Raw genomic sequence first — 20,269 nt, 5'->3', positions numbered from 1 at the left:
TAACACATAACTCTTAGTGTTAGTCTGTTGCTGGTTATTAATTTTTTATGTGGATGAAGTAATGTTTGTGAGAGCAGATGATGGGCTCTGAGCCTGGCAGTTTGAGGTTATTGAGTGTGGCTTGGCTCTGTAATGAAAGCGAGGAGGAGAGCATTCAACATAAGATTAGTGTCAAAGAAAAGATTCATGTGACTGAATATATATGATATATTTAAATATATGAAAACTTATCAGTAGGGTACAGAAAACAATAGTAGTCAGAGTTAAATTTAAAGTTGAATACGGTCTTTATGCAGTGAATAGATTCACTGCCAACAGCAGAGTGCTGTGTGGCTTCTTGCAGGATGAAATCATGGCTTAATTTGATTCTTCTATATTTGATGATCTGCTGTTTACTGAAGAAAAGTTTCTTACTGTAGGATTTCAAAATGTGTGGTAAACAGATGAGAGTTAAATTCATGTTGACAGAACTTCTATGAAGCGGACGCCACATACATCCTCTGCTATAATGCATGAATAGCTGAGTCTGTGAGAAAGGTCTGAAATGTCATCTCAGCTTCCTGAACTGGCAACTGTCGGTATTTGACAACTCAAATATTCAAACTGAGACGATCTTAACTGCTTCATCTCTGAGCAGGTCAGATGGATGTGTGGTCTTTCTGACGGGTGTTTCTGAGGAAAACTCCCCTCCTACAATTGTTTCCAGAATGAATGTTTACAGTATGTTGACAGTATCAATAATACTGATACATTCAAATGGAAAGTTTTCTGTGCTGAAGTACAGATTTGCTGTGAAGATATTCATGTAAAATGGGAAATACTTGTGCAGCTTTAACCGTAAAGCTCAGAGCTGGGAAGAGAAGTTGTTGCCATACAAAACTCAACAGCTGTTACTGTGAATCACAGACAAATATGTTTTGTTCATGGGATTAATCCCATCCCAGTGTTTTGTAGTATTTTAGGATAGAGCTTTCAGATAAGTTGCATCAAAATACATAAAAACATTTGTCTCTGCGGGTAGACACACAAATAGTCTTTTAGAGGGAAGCGTTTTACATGTGCTCTCGCCTGCTCATCACATTTTGTCAGCCAGTTTAGGGATTTAAAGTGGCAGCTTGTCAGTAATGAGACTACTTCTCACTTCTTAAGGCCCTCCTGACCTCAAAATACCTTCTTAGAAAAAGCACAGTCGTTATCTAGGATTGCAAATTTAGGCTTTTTTAGTCAGAGGGTGAATGATGCTTCCTCATACACATTTCACTTCACATTTCTTTGCTGACAGAAAGTAACCACAAACCACTGGCCAGATGGACACATTTTTTTTTTATCAGACCAGTCATCACTGCCTGGCCCAGTTTTTAATCTATTTAAAAGTGTAGATGTTCAATTATTTTTACATGTCTAGTATCATGTAGCATTCGTGAATGCCTTTCATCATTAAACTCACAAGGATATTCCATACATCACTTTTTAAAAGAATATACTGGTAATTGTGTTTTTATCTTTAATACTTCTTGGTTTATCATATAGAGACCCGCTGAACACAAAAATTAGTTCACAAAACATTGCCTTTACAACACATCTGCTTGTGTGTTCAAGTTAACCCATTAAATTTGCCTACTGTCCTTGATTGTGGGTCATTTTTAAGTTATTTCCTGTTTATGGGCCGGATGTTAAACATTTAACCTCAGACTCTGCCTTAACTTCGTCCTTAATCACCTTCACAGATCAGAGTTTGAATCAACAATAGTCAAAACTCATTTTGAACTTTACTTTCTATGCAAAGTTGTTTAAATATTCTTTCAATTTCAGTTTCTTTCTATGTGTTTCTCTTTTTTAGTATGCCGAGACTTTGCTGTGCTGGAGGACCACAGCCTGGCCTACAACCTCCAGGAACAAGAAAGTAAGAAACATACAGATTAACCATTATTTTATTTTGTTCAAATAAAAGTCCAGCTGCCGTGGATGGGTCCTGAATGAAATAAGTTCAGTAAGTTCATACAGATGGGTCCGTTCCCTTTTCTGGACGGTCTGTTTAAACACTGAAGTCATTCATTGTTATAATGTTTTCTGCATCAGGCCTATTTAGCTGCCATGCTGCATTCTTGGGTCACCTTATGCTTACTTCGCAAAAGGACAAACTATGAAAGATGTTTTTAGAGCGTAGCCGTAAAAAAATGAATGCCGTCCAGTGCTCCACTTTACCCGGAAAATGTATAACAGCGTAAACCGCAGCGTCAGTGGTTGCAGCCTGATTAATCCTTTTTTAAACCCTGCTTTAGCCATGCAGTTAACTGTGTGAATGGCGCAGGATGCAACAACAATACTGTATCGGGGGCCGGGCTGTGGGTGACAACAGCGGAGCGGTGCATGTGATGTGTCTGGTTCACTTTAATTTGTGTGAACTGCAGCTGTAGCACAGAGACGCCCCCGGCTCCCAGATTCTGGATAGAAGTTAGACAGCACAGTCAGCTTAGCAAGAGGTTTTATATGGACCACACTGTGAGATACTATTGTCTTCTCACTGTGTGTGCAGCTATAAAGATAATTTTGTGTTCACGTCATGTGCAAGTGCACACTCCCAAACTCTTTTATTGTGTATCTTGACATGTCTGTTTCTGTTAGCTGCGTGTTTGTCCCCGCATGCCTCATCAGATTAGCTAGAGCTTTTATGTTTGCTCACATGTGTGTAATTAACCAGCATCGTTTTCACATGACGTGAAAATGCACTTTGGAGACTCACTGTAGAAGGTCTGTTCCCCTGCTGCTGATTTATTTTTTTTAATAACTACACAAAGTTAAATTGTGGAATTTCCGTGATTTGAACATGGTTTTATATATTCTTTCTTTTTTTTTTAAATCTTTGACCTTCACTGTTATTTTAGCCTTTGCCTACCAAACTAAGTTGAAAGGACATTTTCTGCCAAGAGGTGCTGACAAACACAGGCCCAGACATAACAAGGACTTCCTTTCATCAGACACAAATGAAAAACTGCAGATGGCTAATGGCCACCACACCTCCTCTCATATCCTTCACCTGCACTCGTTCATAGAGAAATGGCAGGAACTAAAGGCTACTGTTTATAGACAGCGCAGGAAATTAGTCACTTACTGTTCAGATTTCTTCAGTGAGTTTTTGTTTTGAAGGAACGGATACATTTAGAGTTGATAGGGGAAACATAACCGCTGTCACTTATCTCGACCGGACAGTAGTTTTGTTTTTCTACGTTTCCATGACTATGTTACTCTACATCACTGTTAAAGGCTGCATTATGCAACACGCTCTACAAGAAAGAAGACCAGATGTCACCCATCCATACCCTAAATGCAGATTAGGCTCCGTTTTTAGCTGTGATTAATTTGGTTTTGGCTGGCCCGTCCTTGTCATTAATCCTTTTTAAGGCTTTAGTGATCCATGACCAAGGCTCATCTCCATTTATTGCCACACTAACTGATCTAGTTTCAGCTGGAAAAGAGTTTGTTTCACCTTTGACCCTGAAGGTCACAGGGGAGAATGCTGGTGGATGTAGCCTGGCAGTCCTCTAAATTTGCAGTGTCCCTTTTCTTTCTTTTTTTTTTTTTTCCCTTCTCCTGGATCAGATCAACAGATGTCCATTGCAAAGGGGGCTTTTTAGCACATTCACCTAAAGTTAATGTGAAGTTACAACTGGCTTTTATTTCTATTCAAACTGTTGAGCGTGCAAAACACTGAAGAATCCAATCGTTGCCTGGAGAACGTTTCTTTGAGGCTGTGTTAGTGCTTGGCGTCTTTGTTTCTGGAATGTATTCTCTCTGTTTCATCAAAACTATTTCAGTGTACAGCTCCATAGTGATACGTGTGACATATGGATCATCCAGCTTCTTCCCCCTTATCCCCCTTTTTCTGAATGATATGAGACCTCTTCAAGGTTTGTTGAACGAATGTCACAATGTCCCGTCTGGGTTTATTTTCTGCCCACAGAGATGAATCAATTCTCCTGTTGGAAAACGTGGCAGAGGATAAATGATAGCCTCCTTATCTTGGGTTGTGACATCAGTTTTGCCTTCAAATATTTTTTTTTGAGGTGTTATAAACTTTGACAATTGATCAGCGTCATCCAGGAAAAAAAAAAAGATCAATGTCAACCCCTTTGCCACAGCTGTGACTCACAGTTTCCTCATTTCATCCCACCAGTCAGAAGGCAGAAACTTTATGGAGCCTCTCACGGGTAAATTGCCAGATGTAATTTGGTCCTTTTCACATGAAAGCTAGAACCAGATCGATAGACAGGTGAAACAGAGCTGAGCGAGCGAGTGAGTGAGTGATGCTGTCCATGCTTACCAAGTGCTGTGAGTGCGTCAGCAGGCAGGATTTATCATCTGTTATGGCCCACAACGTGCCATCACACAACCTTGGAACAGCACCTCAGCTGCGAACATTCATTTCTCAGAGACTAAGAGCGCTCTCTGTTCATCACCAGAGACTGAACAGTCTGCGTCCTCAATGTTTGTTACCCACAGACCCTCTAAACAACACTCATGCTCCTCAGAAAGAAAAACATCAAGAAAGTGTGGATCTGTAAATAAACTTTATCATTCATCTACTGTAATTCCTCATCAGTAGTGCAGTAAGAGCAGTGCTTATGTGTTTGTGTCTACAGTTGAGAGCCACTTGGCATCCAACGTCCATAAGAGCCGTCTGGTGCAGCAGGACCTGCAGGTGGCCAAGAAGCTGCAGGAGGAGGAGGATAAGATCGCCAAGGTCCAGAGCAAGAAGCAGTTCTGTGACATGTGGGTGTCTCTCACACATCGACACATTCACGCTTTGTATTTGTCTTTACTGTATCAAAGCAAATCTCCACTGGGAGAGATAGAAAATACAACCACATACGCAAGAGTTGTAAGACAAAAGAAGGCTACTTAGAAGGAAAAGAGAGGATTTCTTTTCACATTGAATCTATTATGGCTGCCTGATTTTTCTGGTAAAAATTTAAATCTAATTTAATAAACTGGATCAGGTCATTGCATACATGAAAGATAAATTACATGAGATTGATTATACACTTGAAAATGTCTGTTTTCCCTCAAAGATAAAGACAAGTCATCAGTATAGTAATAATAGCTTTGTATCATTTTCATTGTTGACAGCACATGTTTCTGATTAGTGTAATTGAGGGTAATTACTCTCAAAACCTAAAGCTAAGACAGATTTTTGCTTTTCCAGTGATGTGATCCAGCAGTCAGGCCATAGATGTCTCTGAATTGATCCAGTGTTCACTGTAGGTTTAACCCTTTTATTGTTGTACATTAGTAGTTGTACATCATGTCTTGCATTCATTACCAGCAGGGCTGCTACTAAGGATCATTTTCATTACCAATTTATCTGTTGATTATTTTAATTGATTAGTCGTTAGTAGTTGGCGATTAATGTTCTGTCGATTGACTACTCGTTACTGCTCTAATTACCAGAAGTAAGTGTGTTTACGTTCTTTTTATACTCTCTGGAAATTGCTTTGCTAGTTAGGTCAGAAATGCAATGTTTTTCTGATTATTGAAGAGGAGACCATTACTGAGTCATATGTTCATTATACATCACAAGTCATTGTCTCCACATTTTTCACTGGCTTTCTGATAAACAGCAGCTATTACTCTACAGAGAATGGCTTTGCTGGATCAGATACAAAATGTGTCCAGCTTTACTCAAAATGAGATTGAGATAGTCTTCAATTTCAAATATGTTGCAGCCCAAGCTGACCAAACACAGTCCTTGTGGTCGCCATGTGGTTGCTCTGTAGCCCAGGCCCAGCAATTAAAATTTTAGAGGTGCGCGTTGGCTCCAGCGGCACATCCAGCAGCCTAAAGCAGAAGCATAAATCCAGCTTCAGTGACATCTTCTAAACATAGCCAAGCGTTCTGTTGCCTCTGCCTCAGTCTAGATCAGGGGCTGCAACAGAAGCCTGCAAAAAGGTCTAAAATCTCTCTCTCTGCTCTGCAATATTTTATTAAAATAAAATTGCTGACACACAGCTCAGTGAGATCACTGTTTCAAACACACACCCCCACATATAGAAAGCCCCAGTCGTGGGATCACATCCCCGAGGAGAGGCCAGATGCTCCACCATCGGTGCTCGCAGGCCAATGCTGCCTGCCATGCTGGGAGCTCACACTGCCATCTTCTTTGCACTTGCCAATGCCACTTCATATACACCCACCCTGACATTTGACTGAACACACACACACATTCACACACACACACACAGGGGAATGGAGCATCAGTATGTAGTGATGAAACCGTTGCAGTCTGTTTACTCGCCAGCTGAAGTCCTCCTGAGCTGTCGGCTGCTGGGGTCAAACACAGGAGAAGTGCATGTTAGTTAAGCTGCTCTTCCCGTACTTACAGTAAAGCATTTCTCATATATCTGCACACAAAGAGGAACAATCTTTGCATACCAGCCCTCCGGGCAGATGGTGTTGTCAAAGTCACATTTCTTAAAGATTTAAGGGAACCAAAACAAGCTGTTGAGATCGACATCATGGCAGGCGAGGATATTTCTGCTCCTGCCTGAAGCACGCGCGCGCGCTATCTCTCACAACATGATGGATGATAATTTCACAGCTGGTCACTTGGTGTGTTCACTGCTCTGTGTTCCTCCAATGTAGCATGATTATTTCAATTGTTTGTTGCATGTGGAAACGTATGAAAATGATGTATGTAAATGTATGAACACAGAAGACCATGAAGGACAGGTTAACAATTTTTCAAGTCTGTCTTAAAACAACAGTCAGGTGCCCAAATGAACGTTGAAATAAGTTTTTACACGTTTACATGATTTGCAAATATGTACCTTTCCTCACAGTAGAAGGAATTCAAATTTGTGAATGTGTGTAAAGAGTATGTACACATCCCTTCATGCTAAGAGACATTCAAACATTTTTGGATCATCCACATCCTTGTATGATTCCAAAATTACCAATCGACCATTGTTTATTAGAGATTGGCTCCTTACAGTGAAGCCATTTCCAGTTGTTTATCTGTTTATTAATGTTAATTAATGTTCTCCAACTCCCTCTCCATATCCACCTGAACACACATGAACACACGGAAACTTCAGCGAGCGTCATGATAATGAGATAGCCCAGGAGATTCAGGAACAACTGGTCCGACAGGCTGAACAGCAGCGGCAGCAGGAAGAGAAGGATGCGGTAGGAAACACATGCGCGCGCACACACAGACACACACACACACACGTACACACTCTCAGACATTTATGCCCATTCAAGCATGATGTCGGTTACATCCACCTGTCAATGACTGACTGCTAGTATCAATGTACTGTAACAGGTGGGCCATTCCAGTTGAATAATGGCCTTGTTTGTGCCTCCTCGTAGTGATCTGGCTTGTATTTTTGTTATCTCAAATATTTTGTTTATAACTTGCGTAAAGAGCTGACTGTTCTGATGCTACAGTACACTCAAGAATATTTTCGTAAATGTTGTTGGTGTAGTAGTTTTTTCACATTCTCAGGCAGCATATATGGCTTAAAGGGTGTCCTCCAACTTCTGTTTAACTGTCTTATCATAATATCTCAGATGCAACTGATCATTTTTGACTCCAACCTGGAGGGAGTCACGGCTCTTGTGCTCCATATGTGAAATATGAAAAATGTACTAATTTGCCTGACTAGAGCACATATGTTTACTGAATTGATTTTGCTGAAACATCGGGGAACAATTCATCTCACCACTGTAACCTCACATGTTTAAAACGGCACCGACTGACAAAAGAAGAAAGTACAACTACAGCTCAAAACAAAGTGACATATTTGTTACAAATCAGCCCAAACTGTTTAGAAAAAAAAAAAAAATTATAATCCTGTGAGACAACATGTTTACTGTTGCCTTGTCTGTTTGTAGGCCATAGCGCGTAAGCTGCAGGAGAAGGAGATGAAAGAGGAAAGGAGGAGACAGAAGCATCTGGAAGCAAACTTTGAGGAGGAGTACTTTGAGGATCAAGGAGGTGAGGGGAGCACCACTGGTTCATGTTAATGTGACTGCTTGTGTGTATGCATGTATGCAGTCTGTATATCTGCATGTGTGTGTGTTTCTCTATCCATGTGAGCTTGTGTATGTGCGTGAGGACATGGGAGAACATGTCTTTTTCTTTTCCCGTAGACTTGTTTTTTTTCACGTCTGGATATGTGAGGGTGTGCTTTTGATGCAGCACAGCGCTGAAGATTGTTGCTGACTCGAGGCTAAGATTTTGGAATGCGTTTATAAGCACATAATTAACCTTGAAGGGAGGCTTGCATGTTCCTACGGAGCAATAATCTGTAATTTCATTTCCATTCAAGAGCAAACCCCACTGTAAATGGGTTTAACAGTGCTCCAGTTTGAAGACACAGCATGAATTTGCTAGATATCTGAAAGGTAGGCAGAACGTGGGAAAGGGATCTCGGTTTTTCAATATGAGAAATGTGACTGCTGCTGAAATGTTGCCGTTATCTGACAGTAACGTGGCTTGCTCTGAATGCAGTGCTCGAGACACAGATGGGAGTTTGAGTGGAGGAGAGAAGTATATTTCACAGCGCTCCTTTTTAATGTTCCCTCCTGACTCATAAAAGTTCAGCTCTTTTTTCCTCCAGCTGTCTCAGCCTGCCGAATCTAATCTGACAGATGACAGAAGGAAATCAGGCTCAGTTCATTTTAATACACCGAAAACAACTTTGTGTTGTTTTTTTTTCTCATTTCTAGCACTCGGTTCTTCTTGGTGATTGACAAATATTCACCAAAGACACCTTAATACTTCCGCTTAACCTCCACTGCTATAGTGCTTATTTTATCTGCTTACAATGTTTGGGATACTGAAATTTTAACTTATTCCACTTATTGTGCTTTGCGGTATGTGTGTGATCTAAACATGAGATGTAAAACAGGAGAGAGGAAACAGAGAGGCTGTGGTTTGAAAGGTACTCAGCCTCTGTTTAGACACAGACGCTGACCTCTTTGTTGACATAATCCGGGCTGAGCAAGTGTCTCCACCTGTCAGCCTGTCTGTCCTGTTGTGTCTGTAAGGACTGCCTGCCGCTTCACCTTTCCTAAAGATGTCACTCATGACAGGTGGCCGGGATGAAGCCACTTCCTGGCTGACTGTGCCGCTCTGCCCTGCTCTCTTTATACTAGAATATTTTGCGCCACTGCCAGACTCACTGTGTTTGTTGTACAGCGTTGTAAGTTAAGTAACTACTCAACTGTAATGTCCCTGCTGTGTGTGTGCGCGCGCGTGTGTGTGTATGTAAACAACTGTGGTGGCGTGAGTGAGCACACAGTAAAACAAAGACTCAGCTCCTTTGCCTGCATATAATACTGTAAGGGAATGACGTCACAGTGTGTAACTAGAGAGATGTTATGCAGGTTACAAGATCATGAGGATGCTCAGAGATGTCTAGTTTTGAGATTTGATCTCTGAGCTTTTTCACCATCCTCTGCTTGTGTGTGAAGTGATCTCTTCGACACAGAATGTTCGATCCCTAGGGATGAGTATCGTTAGGATTTTATTACTACTACTCTTATCTATACTCCTTATCGGTTTGCTTCTTTATTGATACTCTTATCGGTTCTTTTTCATTACTAAATAATTGCTTTTTTTAAAATATATTATTTTAAAAATGAATTCTGTATTAGGATGTATTTATATTTTAGATTTCACTAAATGTTTCTAGAGCAGCAACAGTAATGTTTACAACAGCAAAGTCATAATAAACTATAAAAAAAATCTTACTGGCAACAAATTTAAAATGTCTATAAAGTAAATAATATTCCTGAAAGACTGAAGAACACAGACATCAGTCAGTATCATTGATCCCGCTCCCTCTGCTGCTGATGTGATTCAGTCTTCAATAATTTAGCCCCGGGGCCTGTTTAATACCGGGTTTTGGTACCCAACCCTGCCCATCCCACATGTGTATACACACACACACACATATTCACACCTCTGTTATATCATATGTCTTTTTCTCAGGCCGTGTAATTGGCTGCTCCTCACAGGAAATTCTGGCTGTGTTTGTCTTAATCCGGTGGATCACAGTTGCACACAAACCAGCACGGGGACAGTACCTGTCTCCATTTGACAGATAAATGACGGGCAAAAAAGGGTGATGGAAAGTGGTACTTAAATGGAGATGGGACAGAAGTGAGAAAGCACTTTACTTTAGAGCACAGAGCAGGTAGAAGTCCCCTTTGGTCAAAGTTTGAAAGACAAAGTCAGATGTGAAACAGCCGGTTAGATACCTGGAATTCCATTGAGCTGACTCATAGTACAGACACTTCTGCTGTGTGCTTTTTCACTAATCTGTTTTCATTCAAACTTTTGTCAGTTGCACAGGGAACTCCCAGCAGGATGGTTTTCTTAGTAGAGATGAACATGTTGTTCTCTTTTTTTTTTTCCCCTTTTGAGCTCTGTTTATGATGTGGTACTTGCTAATTTGTCATGATGGGTGCCACGTAGTGATTTTCAGCTGTGTCCATCAAACAACACACAAGATGTTCAAGGGTGTTAAAGCACATATTGTGTGTTAAGTACATCACAATCAAAAGTTTTAAGTGTTTAAAGTCTTAACATTAATGTTTAGGATCATTCTGCATTTCCATTACTGTCTTTAATTTAGCCTCCAAACATGTTTCCCCACTGACTCTCAGCTCACTCTATTTAATATTCTTAAGTTAATAACCACACCTGGTTGTAACTAATACTTGTCCACTCTTTAAGACTATAGTATGAAGCTTGTCTTACAGTGTTTCCCCATTATACTTTCAACAGCAGCACTGCTAAATGATGAACACCACCACTGAATTTTCACAAACCACATGCACTTTCTCCGCTTCAAGCAGCTAAACTGGACCTAGTGGTGAGCAAACGGGAACTGGTGTCATTGCCGCAGCTTCTGCTCTCTGTCCTCTCCTCTGCTCCCTGTGTCGGTGTTTGACCGAAGGCAGGGCTCAGCTCCTCCTCACAAACACACACACGGAGGCCGCGGTGGAGACAGTGAAGCTTTTAAGTGCAGTAAAACTTTTGCGAGTGAAAAGCCCATTTGTATTTTATCAAACCACCGATTCAAAAAGCATAAACATGTAGAAAAGCAATATTTTCAACTGCTTTGGTCACAGTCTCCCAGAGCTGCTGCTCTGCTAAACATGCTGCTCATACTATGCATCTGTGTAGACATTGTCAAACTGTCTCGAGCACTCCTACAGTTTCGCGACACTGTTTAGACGTGCCTAAAAAAAAAAACACGTTGCACTTGTCTACACTGTATAGGGACAAACATGAGTCATTTCCGCCGAGCCATTATGCCAGATGACTATTGTGGTACAAACATTTACCTGCCAGTGTGGTGGATAGCCTTCTGAGATTTACTCACCAAACAGAAAATCTGCCAACATTTGGTGCCTAGTGGATGTTAATTTCAGACCCTGTAGGCAGGTATAGGTAGACAGGCCAGTCAACCATCCATTACAGACATGGACTTATTACAGGCATGCAACAGCCAAAGATATCAGATTTTTGTCTTTTTATTGTCAGAGCATTTGATTTATTGATTGCTGTCGGGATGTGAATGACTTATAGCGACTGATGTCTGTGTTCTTCATCTTTCTAAACTTCACTCAGTATTTTCATGTCAGAAATATGATTTATTTTATTGACGTGTTATTTTTGTTTCCAGTGAAATATTGCTGTTGTAAACATTACTGTTGCTGCTCTGGAAACAATATTTAGTTATATTTAAAATATAAATCAATTTGTAATCCTTTTGTGGAATTGGGATTACTTCAGGACACAGTGCTTACTTCATCAGTGAGCATGTTTATCTTCACTTCTTGCTAATGTCTGAGTGTACTGTGAAAAACTTTAACCAGTGGGGTTTTTTGGGGTTATTTTTTTTGATAAATACTGAAAGGTCCAAAATGATTTGAAAAAGCATTGTTTTTTGCCAAATAACATCAAATTTTCTTCCCAAACCTGATCTATGTTGACATTTATTACAACTACAGCTATCTGGGCCTCCAGAATCCTTCTGGTGCCAGAAGTTCCCATAAATTATCACACATGGCTCAATGAACATGAATAAACCTGGAACAATTCCAAAGTACTTCTAAGTTATTTCACTGCTGGTGTGCGTAAATACTGGTCCTGGCAATGTGGGCTCTGCGGGCGCACAACAGCACTGCTGCTGGAAAAAAAATGCTAGGGGAAACACTGTTCACCATCACTCTCCTCACAGGTGCTATGACTAACTCAGTGCTTACTAACCACCTCAGCTCATATCATTCCTGTGTGTTATTTCTCACATCTCCATGCTCTCATCAACCATCGTCATTCTCAACGCCGCCCTCCTGCCGCCCTCTCTCCTTCATCTCAGCTGCAAGAAAGCCACTCGACTTGGACAAACATACCCGTCACAAATCTAGTTCTAGTTCCCCAGGCCGATATGATGTGTATGCTCCAGCGAGCTCACATCGAGATAACTCCCCAGATTACAGCTCAGTTGAGCCAAAAAGAAGCAGGTACCCCAAACAGGACCCAGCAGCGCCCCACAGCCACTCCAGATACCCTGAGCACTACCTAGTGGCAGAGGGAGGGCGGAGCAGGCATGCAGATCCATACCCAGAACACCTGCTGCCCTCCAGAGGCAAACATGGAGACAGGTACCCAAATTATGAACCCACAGAGACTGGCAGAGCCAGGGGCCTGCAGGGGGACGACACAGAGAGAGTGGTAAGGAGGAAAGAGAGACCAGCCAGACCACCTGAGCCACAGATCCTCATAGAGAGAGACAAGGCATGGGTCAGAGAGAGGGACAGGAAACATGACAGAGACAGGGGCAGAGACCTGGAATTGGAGAGGCAAATGGGAAAAGACCAAAGGAGGGACAGGGAGCAGGACCTCAGGGGGGCGAGAGGAGGAAGAAAAGACAGAGAAAGATCCAGAGATAGAGGACAGAGCAGGGACAGACACAGAGTGAGAGACAGGCAGAGACAGAAAGATGAACGAGTGAGAACCAGGAGCAGGGACAGAGGACTGGATGAGGATTTCTCGGAGCGTATGCCAAGGGAGGGCAGGTCATCCTGGGAGGAGGAAGAGGATCACGGTGAGAGGGAGATGAGGGCCAGGGGCCGGCAGCGTGTCCACTCCGGTCCCGAAGAGGTGTTTTACGAGCACAGGAGCTACGAAGGGAGAGGGGACACCAGGGAGTTCTGGGACCCTCAGCAGGGGGAGGGTCCCGGCAGGGAACGCAGTCATACTCACCCCAACGGAGAGACAGGTACCCCCCCCCCCCCCCCCCCCCCCCCCCCCCCGAGATCTCCCTCTGGGCTCTGCGGGGGCGTTTGTGTGGTGTGCTGGAGCTGCTTTTTCGGCAATCTCAGGTGGTGGGTTTATCTAACATCGCAATCACTAATGAAGACGCTCAATTTTCTCTGTTCTCATGAGGACGACGACGATTTCACAGTAATTTCCGATGACTTGATGTGATTTCGATTTTGATGCTTGAAGTGATTGGATTTGTTTCTGTTGTGCTGTGGGGTTTTGCTGTGGCTCATTTTTGTGTTGACTGCTGTGTTATTGAATTGAGTGAGGAAATGATTACACTGACACTGAAATGTTTGCTGTGATTTTCTAGTAGAATAGCTCCATAGATGACGTAAAATTTGGCACATTCATAAAGGGCTTCAGGGCTGCTGAGCTGGGTGTGATTCTACTGTCCTACCTTATCTCAAAGCTGTCAAAGGCATTAAACAGATTAAAGTGATAAACACCAGTGGACAAGCACTGCAGCCCTTTATGTTGCCTTATAGCTTTAATCCAGCTGCAGTTGTATCTACTGTAGTGCTGAAACGATTCAAAGATTAATCGATCAGTTGACAGAAAATTATTCAATGATTATTTTATTCATTTATTTTGTCATTTAATGCCAAAAAGAAATTATGGCTCCAGTCTCTCAAATGATGATTTGCTGATCTTTTTTGTTATATCATGTAAATTGTAAATTGATTCTCTTTGGTTTTGGACTGTTGATCGGACAAAATAATTCGAAGACGTGGTCTTGAACTCCAGTTGTAATTTTTCACAATTGTCTGATATCTTAAAGACTTGAAAAATTACCATTAGTTGCAGCCATAATCTATTGTTAATATAATGTGGTGACACCCGCAGGACGAATTGTGCACAGAGTGAGTGGAGCAGTAGTAGCAGAAACTGAGTATGGAGTCAACGAGGCCACCAAAGGGCTGACGAAGCTGGATCTCCGTGAGCAGGAGCTGAAGGACATGGAGGTAGCCAGGAGAATGCAGGAGGAGGAAGTCAAGGTGAAGAAGGAAACCAGGAATTATTTTATTTATCTGAGCATTATAAAAGGTGAACAGTCAGGTGCAAGATTAAAACATAATCAGACAACCAAAAAACACAACTCTGTTACGCTGCCAAGTTATGGTGAGAGATGCCAAAACTTGTGACTGTGCATTATATAAGTGCAGACATTAATACCAGGTAATACGGCCAAGACTGACCTCAAGCACTTAAACTTCCGTATTGCTGAAGGCCACAAAGAGCAAGAGCTGCATAATAACTTCCAGCTTCTGTATTATGCTTGAATGTCTGTTTTACAAAGTCCGATATTAAGCCAACAATAAATTCAATACCAAAAAGTCGGTGTATAATAAGTCTGATATCAAAATTATGTCCCAGTATAAAAAGTACAAAATCAGTTCATCAAACAATTCAATTTTAATGGTTTTAAATTATGGATTGAGGATTTTGGGCAAAAAAAGAAATAGCAAATGTGTAAGCACCTTTGGTTAAATGATGATTTATATCGTGTGTCCACTTTCACTTTGGCATCCTTAAATAAACAGCAGAATTGCACCATAGAGTTTCTTTAACTAAAGCTCTTCTGTGCCTACTTTAATATTTGAAAATGATATGAAGGAAACATTGAAAAAGCACAATCTGATGTAGCCATCTATGATGTAAATGACTAGAAACCCGAGGAAAAAAACAAACCGAAAGCACTCAGTCCCAGACAGTCAGTCATTTCCCATGTTATGTTATATAATGGAACAATGTGCTCCACATCGTGAAAAAATGTGACTTTTTAATTGTCTTTTGGTTTCAGGCGAGCAAGGGCCATGTGCGTGCAGCTCAAGTGGCGCAGGATGAGGTGAGTGGGCATGAAGTCTGGAAACTTTTCTTATACTGTCTGTCCTCTTTTTTAAAATCCTTTCATTTCCGTGCTCAGCCAATTGAATCTGCTTTATTGTCATATAACCCTGAATATATAAAACCATGTCTGAACTTACCTCTTTCTGGCCAAAGATTATGTAAAAAGAAATAATCTACTATTGTGCAAGTGGTGTTATAGTTATTAAAGTCTCTTTTAAAATGTGTCCATGAACAAGGTGTTTTCAGACCTTTTTATCCTTGAGTAGAAGTAAAGGTGACAGTCGAAATGCAGTATAGAAATGTGCCTTGACCTGAAATGCAGTCAATGTGTCGCCCACGCATCACACCTTGAAGGATATGGAGGTCTCTCTGCGGTTGTGGATGTGTCTGATGTCTCGCTCTGGCAGGAAATCGCTCGACTGCTGATGGAACAAGAGAAAAAGGAGTACAGGAAGAATCGAGAACGGGAGAAAGAGAAGGAACGAGAGAGGGAGAGGTTGGCTATGGAGAGGATGGCAATGGAAAGGAGGCGGCCAGAGGGAGACTACAGGGTAATTTTTCCATAACCATACTCATTTGACTTATTTCTTAAAGTCATGCTTTGGGGGGGGAATTATTTTTGCACGGTACAACTTTTTTTTTTTCTTTCCATAAAAGTATATTTCCACTGTGGTATAAGAACTGTAATTTAATGAGCCATAATTTTATTGGTTTCCAGCCGAATTCGGAGGAAGTTGTCCGGCCCCGAACACGAGATGAATATGAATACCAGAGGCAGAGGAACCACAACAAGCCTGTCAGGTAAAAAAAAAAACAAAATAAAACAAAATTCGACCAAATATTCCCAGTCAGCCAAGAAGCAGAAACTCAATCATTTCATTATTTTTCGTTCTGTTTTTTTTTTTTCCCCTCTGTCTGTCACCTCTACTGTCTCAGGCCTCCTCAGCCTCGCACACATGACTATGAGAATGTGAACGCCGGCTACGGCCACTCAGACCACCATATTCCCCCTCGTGCTCCCACCAGACCTGAGGCTGCTTACAAAGGTATGATCTCCATGTTAGAGATGTGCTGGTGTGCTGTTTTTACTCTATACTGTGGTTACCGCCAACCATTTCTATTACTATGATTATTGCTGTTTTCAGAGGCCACCGTTAACACAAAACAGCTCAACAGTGTGCAGCATTTTTTGGTTCTTTCACAGCTAGCAACACCCAAAACAAATCAAAATATGCATAGAATCTAAGAGAAAGCGAAAGTGAGCTGCATTTATAATAATTTCCATTAACCATCTTAAACTTTGAACTGCCAGCTTGCTTTGTGTGTAGTGTTGTTTAGCACATTTGCAGAATACAACAATATACAGTTCTCTGTTCAGTTTTTGCAGTTTGATTAGATCCAAGGTGATCATGGTGTAAAGTAATTTCACTATGTTTTAGCACTAATGGTAGTATTTCAGAAAAGTTTAATGGTGTGACATTTTTGGCCACAATAACCATAGCATGCAAGTGTAATACTGGCACCTCCCTAGAAGAGGTGGAGCCGAATACGGTTTTCAGAAAAGCACAAATAGTGGGTTTTTACGAATATTTATTTCGTACAAATATTTTTTAAATGATTTGTTTTCAAGAAGAAAAAAACAGCAAGAAAAAAAACAGTGCGCAGGTTGGGACTTACATTGTTGTCTGCCCCCGTGTCATTGGTGTATAAACAGCTGCAGATCTCTATCTGGCAGAGCGGAGGTTCAGCTGAGTGGTCAGTGCAGATGTTTGTGGTCTGAGACATTTGGGTTTGAAACCCGGTGTGGGAACTCTCCCTCTCAAAACAGTTTATTGAAGAATGCTTACTTTAACACTTTAATATCCTAAAACTAGAAGTGTAATATATAAACAAGAGCAGGATTTTTTTTTCTTTTATTCAAATACAAATAATTTTGCTGCCTCAACTAATACAGATGCAAATACAAATACTGGGCTCTCTGCACATCCCTGCTCCCCGGTCAATATACCAGCTGCAGGTTTAAGTTTAGCTTAAAACAGACTTAAATGATCAGCTCACACAACCCCTCCTATAATGTATGTGATAAGATCATGTACATACCGCTGCTTAAATTCACACATAGGTCATCTGTATATATTATATCTTCTGCTTTTTTTAATTAGTGAGTTGACAGTAGAGAGATGACAGGAAATGATGAGAGAGAGAGATAGGCAAGGACATGCAACCACGTACCCCGGCTGAACTCGAAACTGAGACATTGTGGTTCATGGTGGACACCCTGGGGAGTGATTTATTTTGAGCATAAACTGTCATTGTTTCACATAACTAGAAGAGCAGTAAGCATGAAAAGCAGAAACCAGCCAGCAGAACTACATAGAAAAGAAGAAAAGTGCAGTACAAATGCAAATACTGATGTATCAAACTCTTGATGGATCTCTATGTCTCTTCCATCTTTTCCAGGTGCCTATTACAAGCGGTGACTCAGGCTCTCAACCGTGTCCAGACATGCCGTCAGTCCTCCTGTGTCCCCTCTTTTATTTATCTTTTTGTTTTCAACCATTCACACTCTATTGACCAAAAGCTTTGGGACAAGCTAATGAGTTGGCAATGGGATTTTTAAAAAAATACCCTCCGAAGTTGTGCGTGAGTGCTGGAACCACACTCATCTTTTTCTTTTTTCTTTTTTTTTTTTTTTCTTTTTGTAAATTGTGATTAATCACCATTATTTCTTTTAACTGACACAACATCAAGACAAGCCAAAAGAGCAGCCTTGTGACATTAACTCCCTCAATTCTTCTTCAAAGCTGTTGAAACAGAGGACGCGGCTCCTCTCTCGCTGTGGTCATCATGTGCTGATGTTCGTCCCATCACAAGGGCTCAAGGCCTCTGCTGGATATAACCATGCAATCTCAAATCCCTCATGACTCTCTCTTCATGGGATGTGCCTGTTTGGTTCAACATGGCTGCTACAGTGTCTTAGATACCAACATGGCAGCTGCTTTGTTACACCCGTGCTGCAGTTTTTCTTCTCCCGTCATGCTGTTCAACGAGGCTGCACAGGCCCTTTACATGTGCCACACATGGCATATGAGTCCGGAGGGGTACGTCTCTGTTGCTGTATTCACACAAAACATAAACATGAGCCTTTATCAAGATGCTGGTAATTTTGGCTTTGACATGTTTACCACCCTGTGATGATCCATGGACCTTTAAACTGGCTGTAGGCTGCGTTTTTTTTGTTTTTTTTGCTTGAGAGGGGCACTTTTTAACCCCATTGCTCTTAACATGAAATAGGAAGGATGATACTCTGTGTATGACTCACTGTTTATATGTGCATGCTTACTGAAAGTGTCCAACTGTGTACATGCATTTCAGCTCTATATCAAATTATCTGGCTCCCTCTTTATCACAAAGGGCTAAAGCCACAAAAAGCCAATAATTATCTCTTTTTGAATGAGTAAAATATGTGTTAGCTAATATACTGCTGTACAATATATCACATTTCTGACACGTTTTCATATCAGCTTGTCATTTATAAACCAAAACTGGTAGCCATTTTGTGCGAAGCCCATAAAAGTACCAAAATGAAATGCATGTACATTGCTTGTTTGTGTCCATCCTGAATTCATGCTTGTGCTAATGGCACATACATTGTGCGATTGAATATTTGCTCTTGTTTTATTTAAATGTAAATATCTTTTTTTTTTTTTTTTTTTTTTACTTGTGCTACCAAATCATGTTCCCTATTGTGGAAAACACAAGATTCTGTCCAGTCCCTTATACTGTGTTTCCCCCTAGTTATCTTCGTTTAGAAAGGGAGCCTTATATTTTATTTTTATACAATATTTTCCTTAGATTGTTTCCTCAATTTTCATTTTCCTAGGCTTTCCCGCTGTCACTTCCAGTCCTCCTCTCATTGTCTCAAACTCAAAGGCTGACTTCACTTCCTGCCTGCAGAAAAAGAAAAGACTCCCACAATAGAAGTGCATCTGGATGGAGGGAAATTCATTGAGAAAACTGACATAAAATATATATTACTACTCAAAGGGACCTATTTTAGTGTTTTTACTGCTCCGTAATTTGTAATTTTCGTCTCATAATGAATAAGGATAGTGTGCAGTGGAAAATCTAGGAGCACATTCAAGCCCTTGAGTTAACTGGTTGACTTCAGTGCTACTTCCAAGTCCTCACATTGTAATAAATGATACTGAAATCATAAATCAGCCTTCAAAAAACAAAAAAATTGTAGTTTTCTTTACCCAAGTGTGAGATGTATGTTTGTATTGCTGATGACAGACATTCAGGTGTTATTGAATTTATAATATGTGCTAGTTGCTGGTGACAGAACGGGATATGTGCCATATGTTGAATTTTTTTTCAGGGAAAAGCTTAAAATTGTTGTGGTTGTAGCAGAGCTGCCACACCCACCAATGTAGGACTCCTAATTTATTCTTTGACAAGAGCACCACCATGTGGACATGTTGACAATTGGAGGGGGAAAAAATGTACAAAATGGATCTGATCAGGATGCGTCTTTGATTGTGTATTTGTGGATGTTGTGCATCACTTTGGAGTCGTGTGTTGTCTACATCAAACATGTGTTACGGTTTTAATTTTCTTTAATCCGGGGCTTGTATGCAATCGACCAATCGTAAATCAACACATCTGTGTTGGAACATGCTGTAACAGAATTTTTTTTAAGTAAAATGAATTAACAAGTTGCTTTTACCTATTGCATCTCAAAATGTAATAAACTGTATCAGCATTTCTGGTGTTCATGACTCATTCATGAAGCTGCAGTTAGGCCACTGAAACACTTGATGCTACTCATTGCTTTGGAGTACCATCAAACCATTACAACACACAGGTTCAGACCTCAAATGCCCTTGAGAAAAATGCCTGTGGGGTTCCTTAAGCAATTTTTTTTTTCACACTTTGCCCTCATTGCCAGAATGTCACCTAACCACAAAGGTGACACATTGTCTACCTGTAGTACAGGTTTTAAGCTTCCACAGATAGACAAAAACTGCCCACAGCATCCAGGAAAAGACGTCTCATCTTCAGCTCTGTTCTCTC

General features: G+C 40.9%; 1 protein-coding gene across 2 annotated transcripts in view; it reads left to right on the top strand.

Annotated features, from left to right (window-relative positions):
* The window catches only part of ccdc50a (coiled-coil domain containing 50a), a 21,895-nt gene extending 1,935 nt beyond the window's left edge, over positions 1-19,960 (top strand). Inside the window, exons 2-11 of one of the 2 annotated variants that reach the window (XM_042417150.1) lie at positions 1,841-1,903; positions 4,641-4,770; positions 7,092-7,182; positions 7,894-7,996; positions 14,189-14,340; positions 15,147-15,191; positions 15,601-15,744; positions 15,912-15,994; positions 16,130-16,239; positions 17,654-19,960. In XM_042417150.1, coding sequence (XP_042273084.1) covers positions 1,841-1,903; positions 4,641-4,770; positions 7,092-7,182; positions 7,894-7,996; positions 14,189-14,340; positions 15,147-15,191; positions 15,601-15,744; positions 15,912-15,994; positions 16,130-16,239; positions 17,654-17,673 — 941 coding nt within the window. In that variant the 3' untranslated portion in view covers positions 17,674-19,960. Of the gene's footprint in view, positions 1-1,840; positions 1,904-4,640; positions 4,771-7,091; positions 7,183-7,893; positions 7,997-11,715; positions 13,299-14,188; positions 14,341-15,146; positions 15,192-15,600; positions 15,745-15,911; positions 15,995-16,129; positions 16,240-17,653 lie in introns of those variants that run through there. The other variant, XM_042417149.1, reaches the window with a different exon arrangement.
* Positions 19,961-20,269: the final 309 nt, after the last annotated feature.

The sequence above is a fragment of the Thunnus maccoyii genome, chromosome 7 (genome assembly GCF_910596095.1).
Source record: "Thunnus maccoyii chromosome 7, fThuMac1.1, whole genome shotgun sequence".
Taxonomy (NCBI): domain Eukaryota; kingdom Metazoa; phylum Chordata; class Actinopteri; order Scombriformes; family Scombridae; genus Thunnus; species Thunnus maccoyii.
This window is presented reverse-complemented; position numbering and strand designations above follow the sequence as displayed.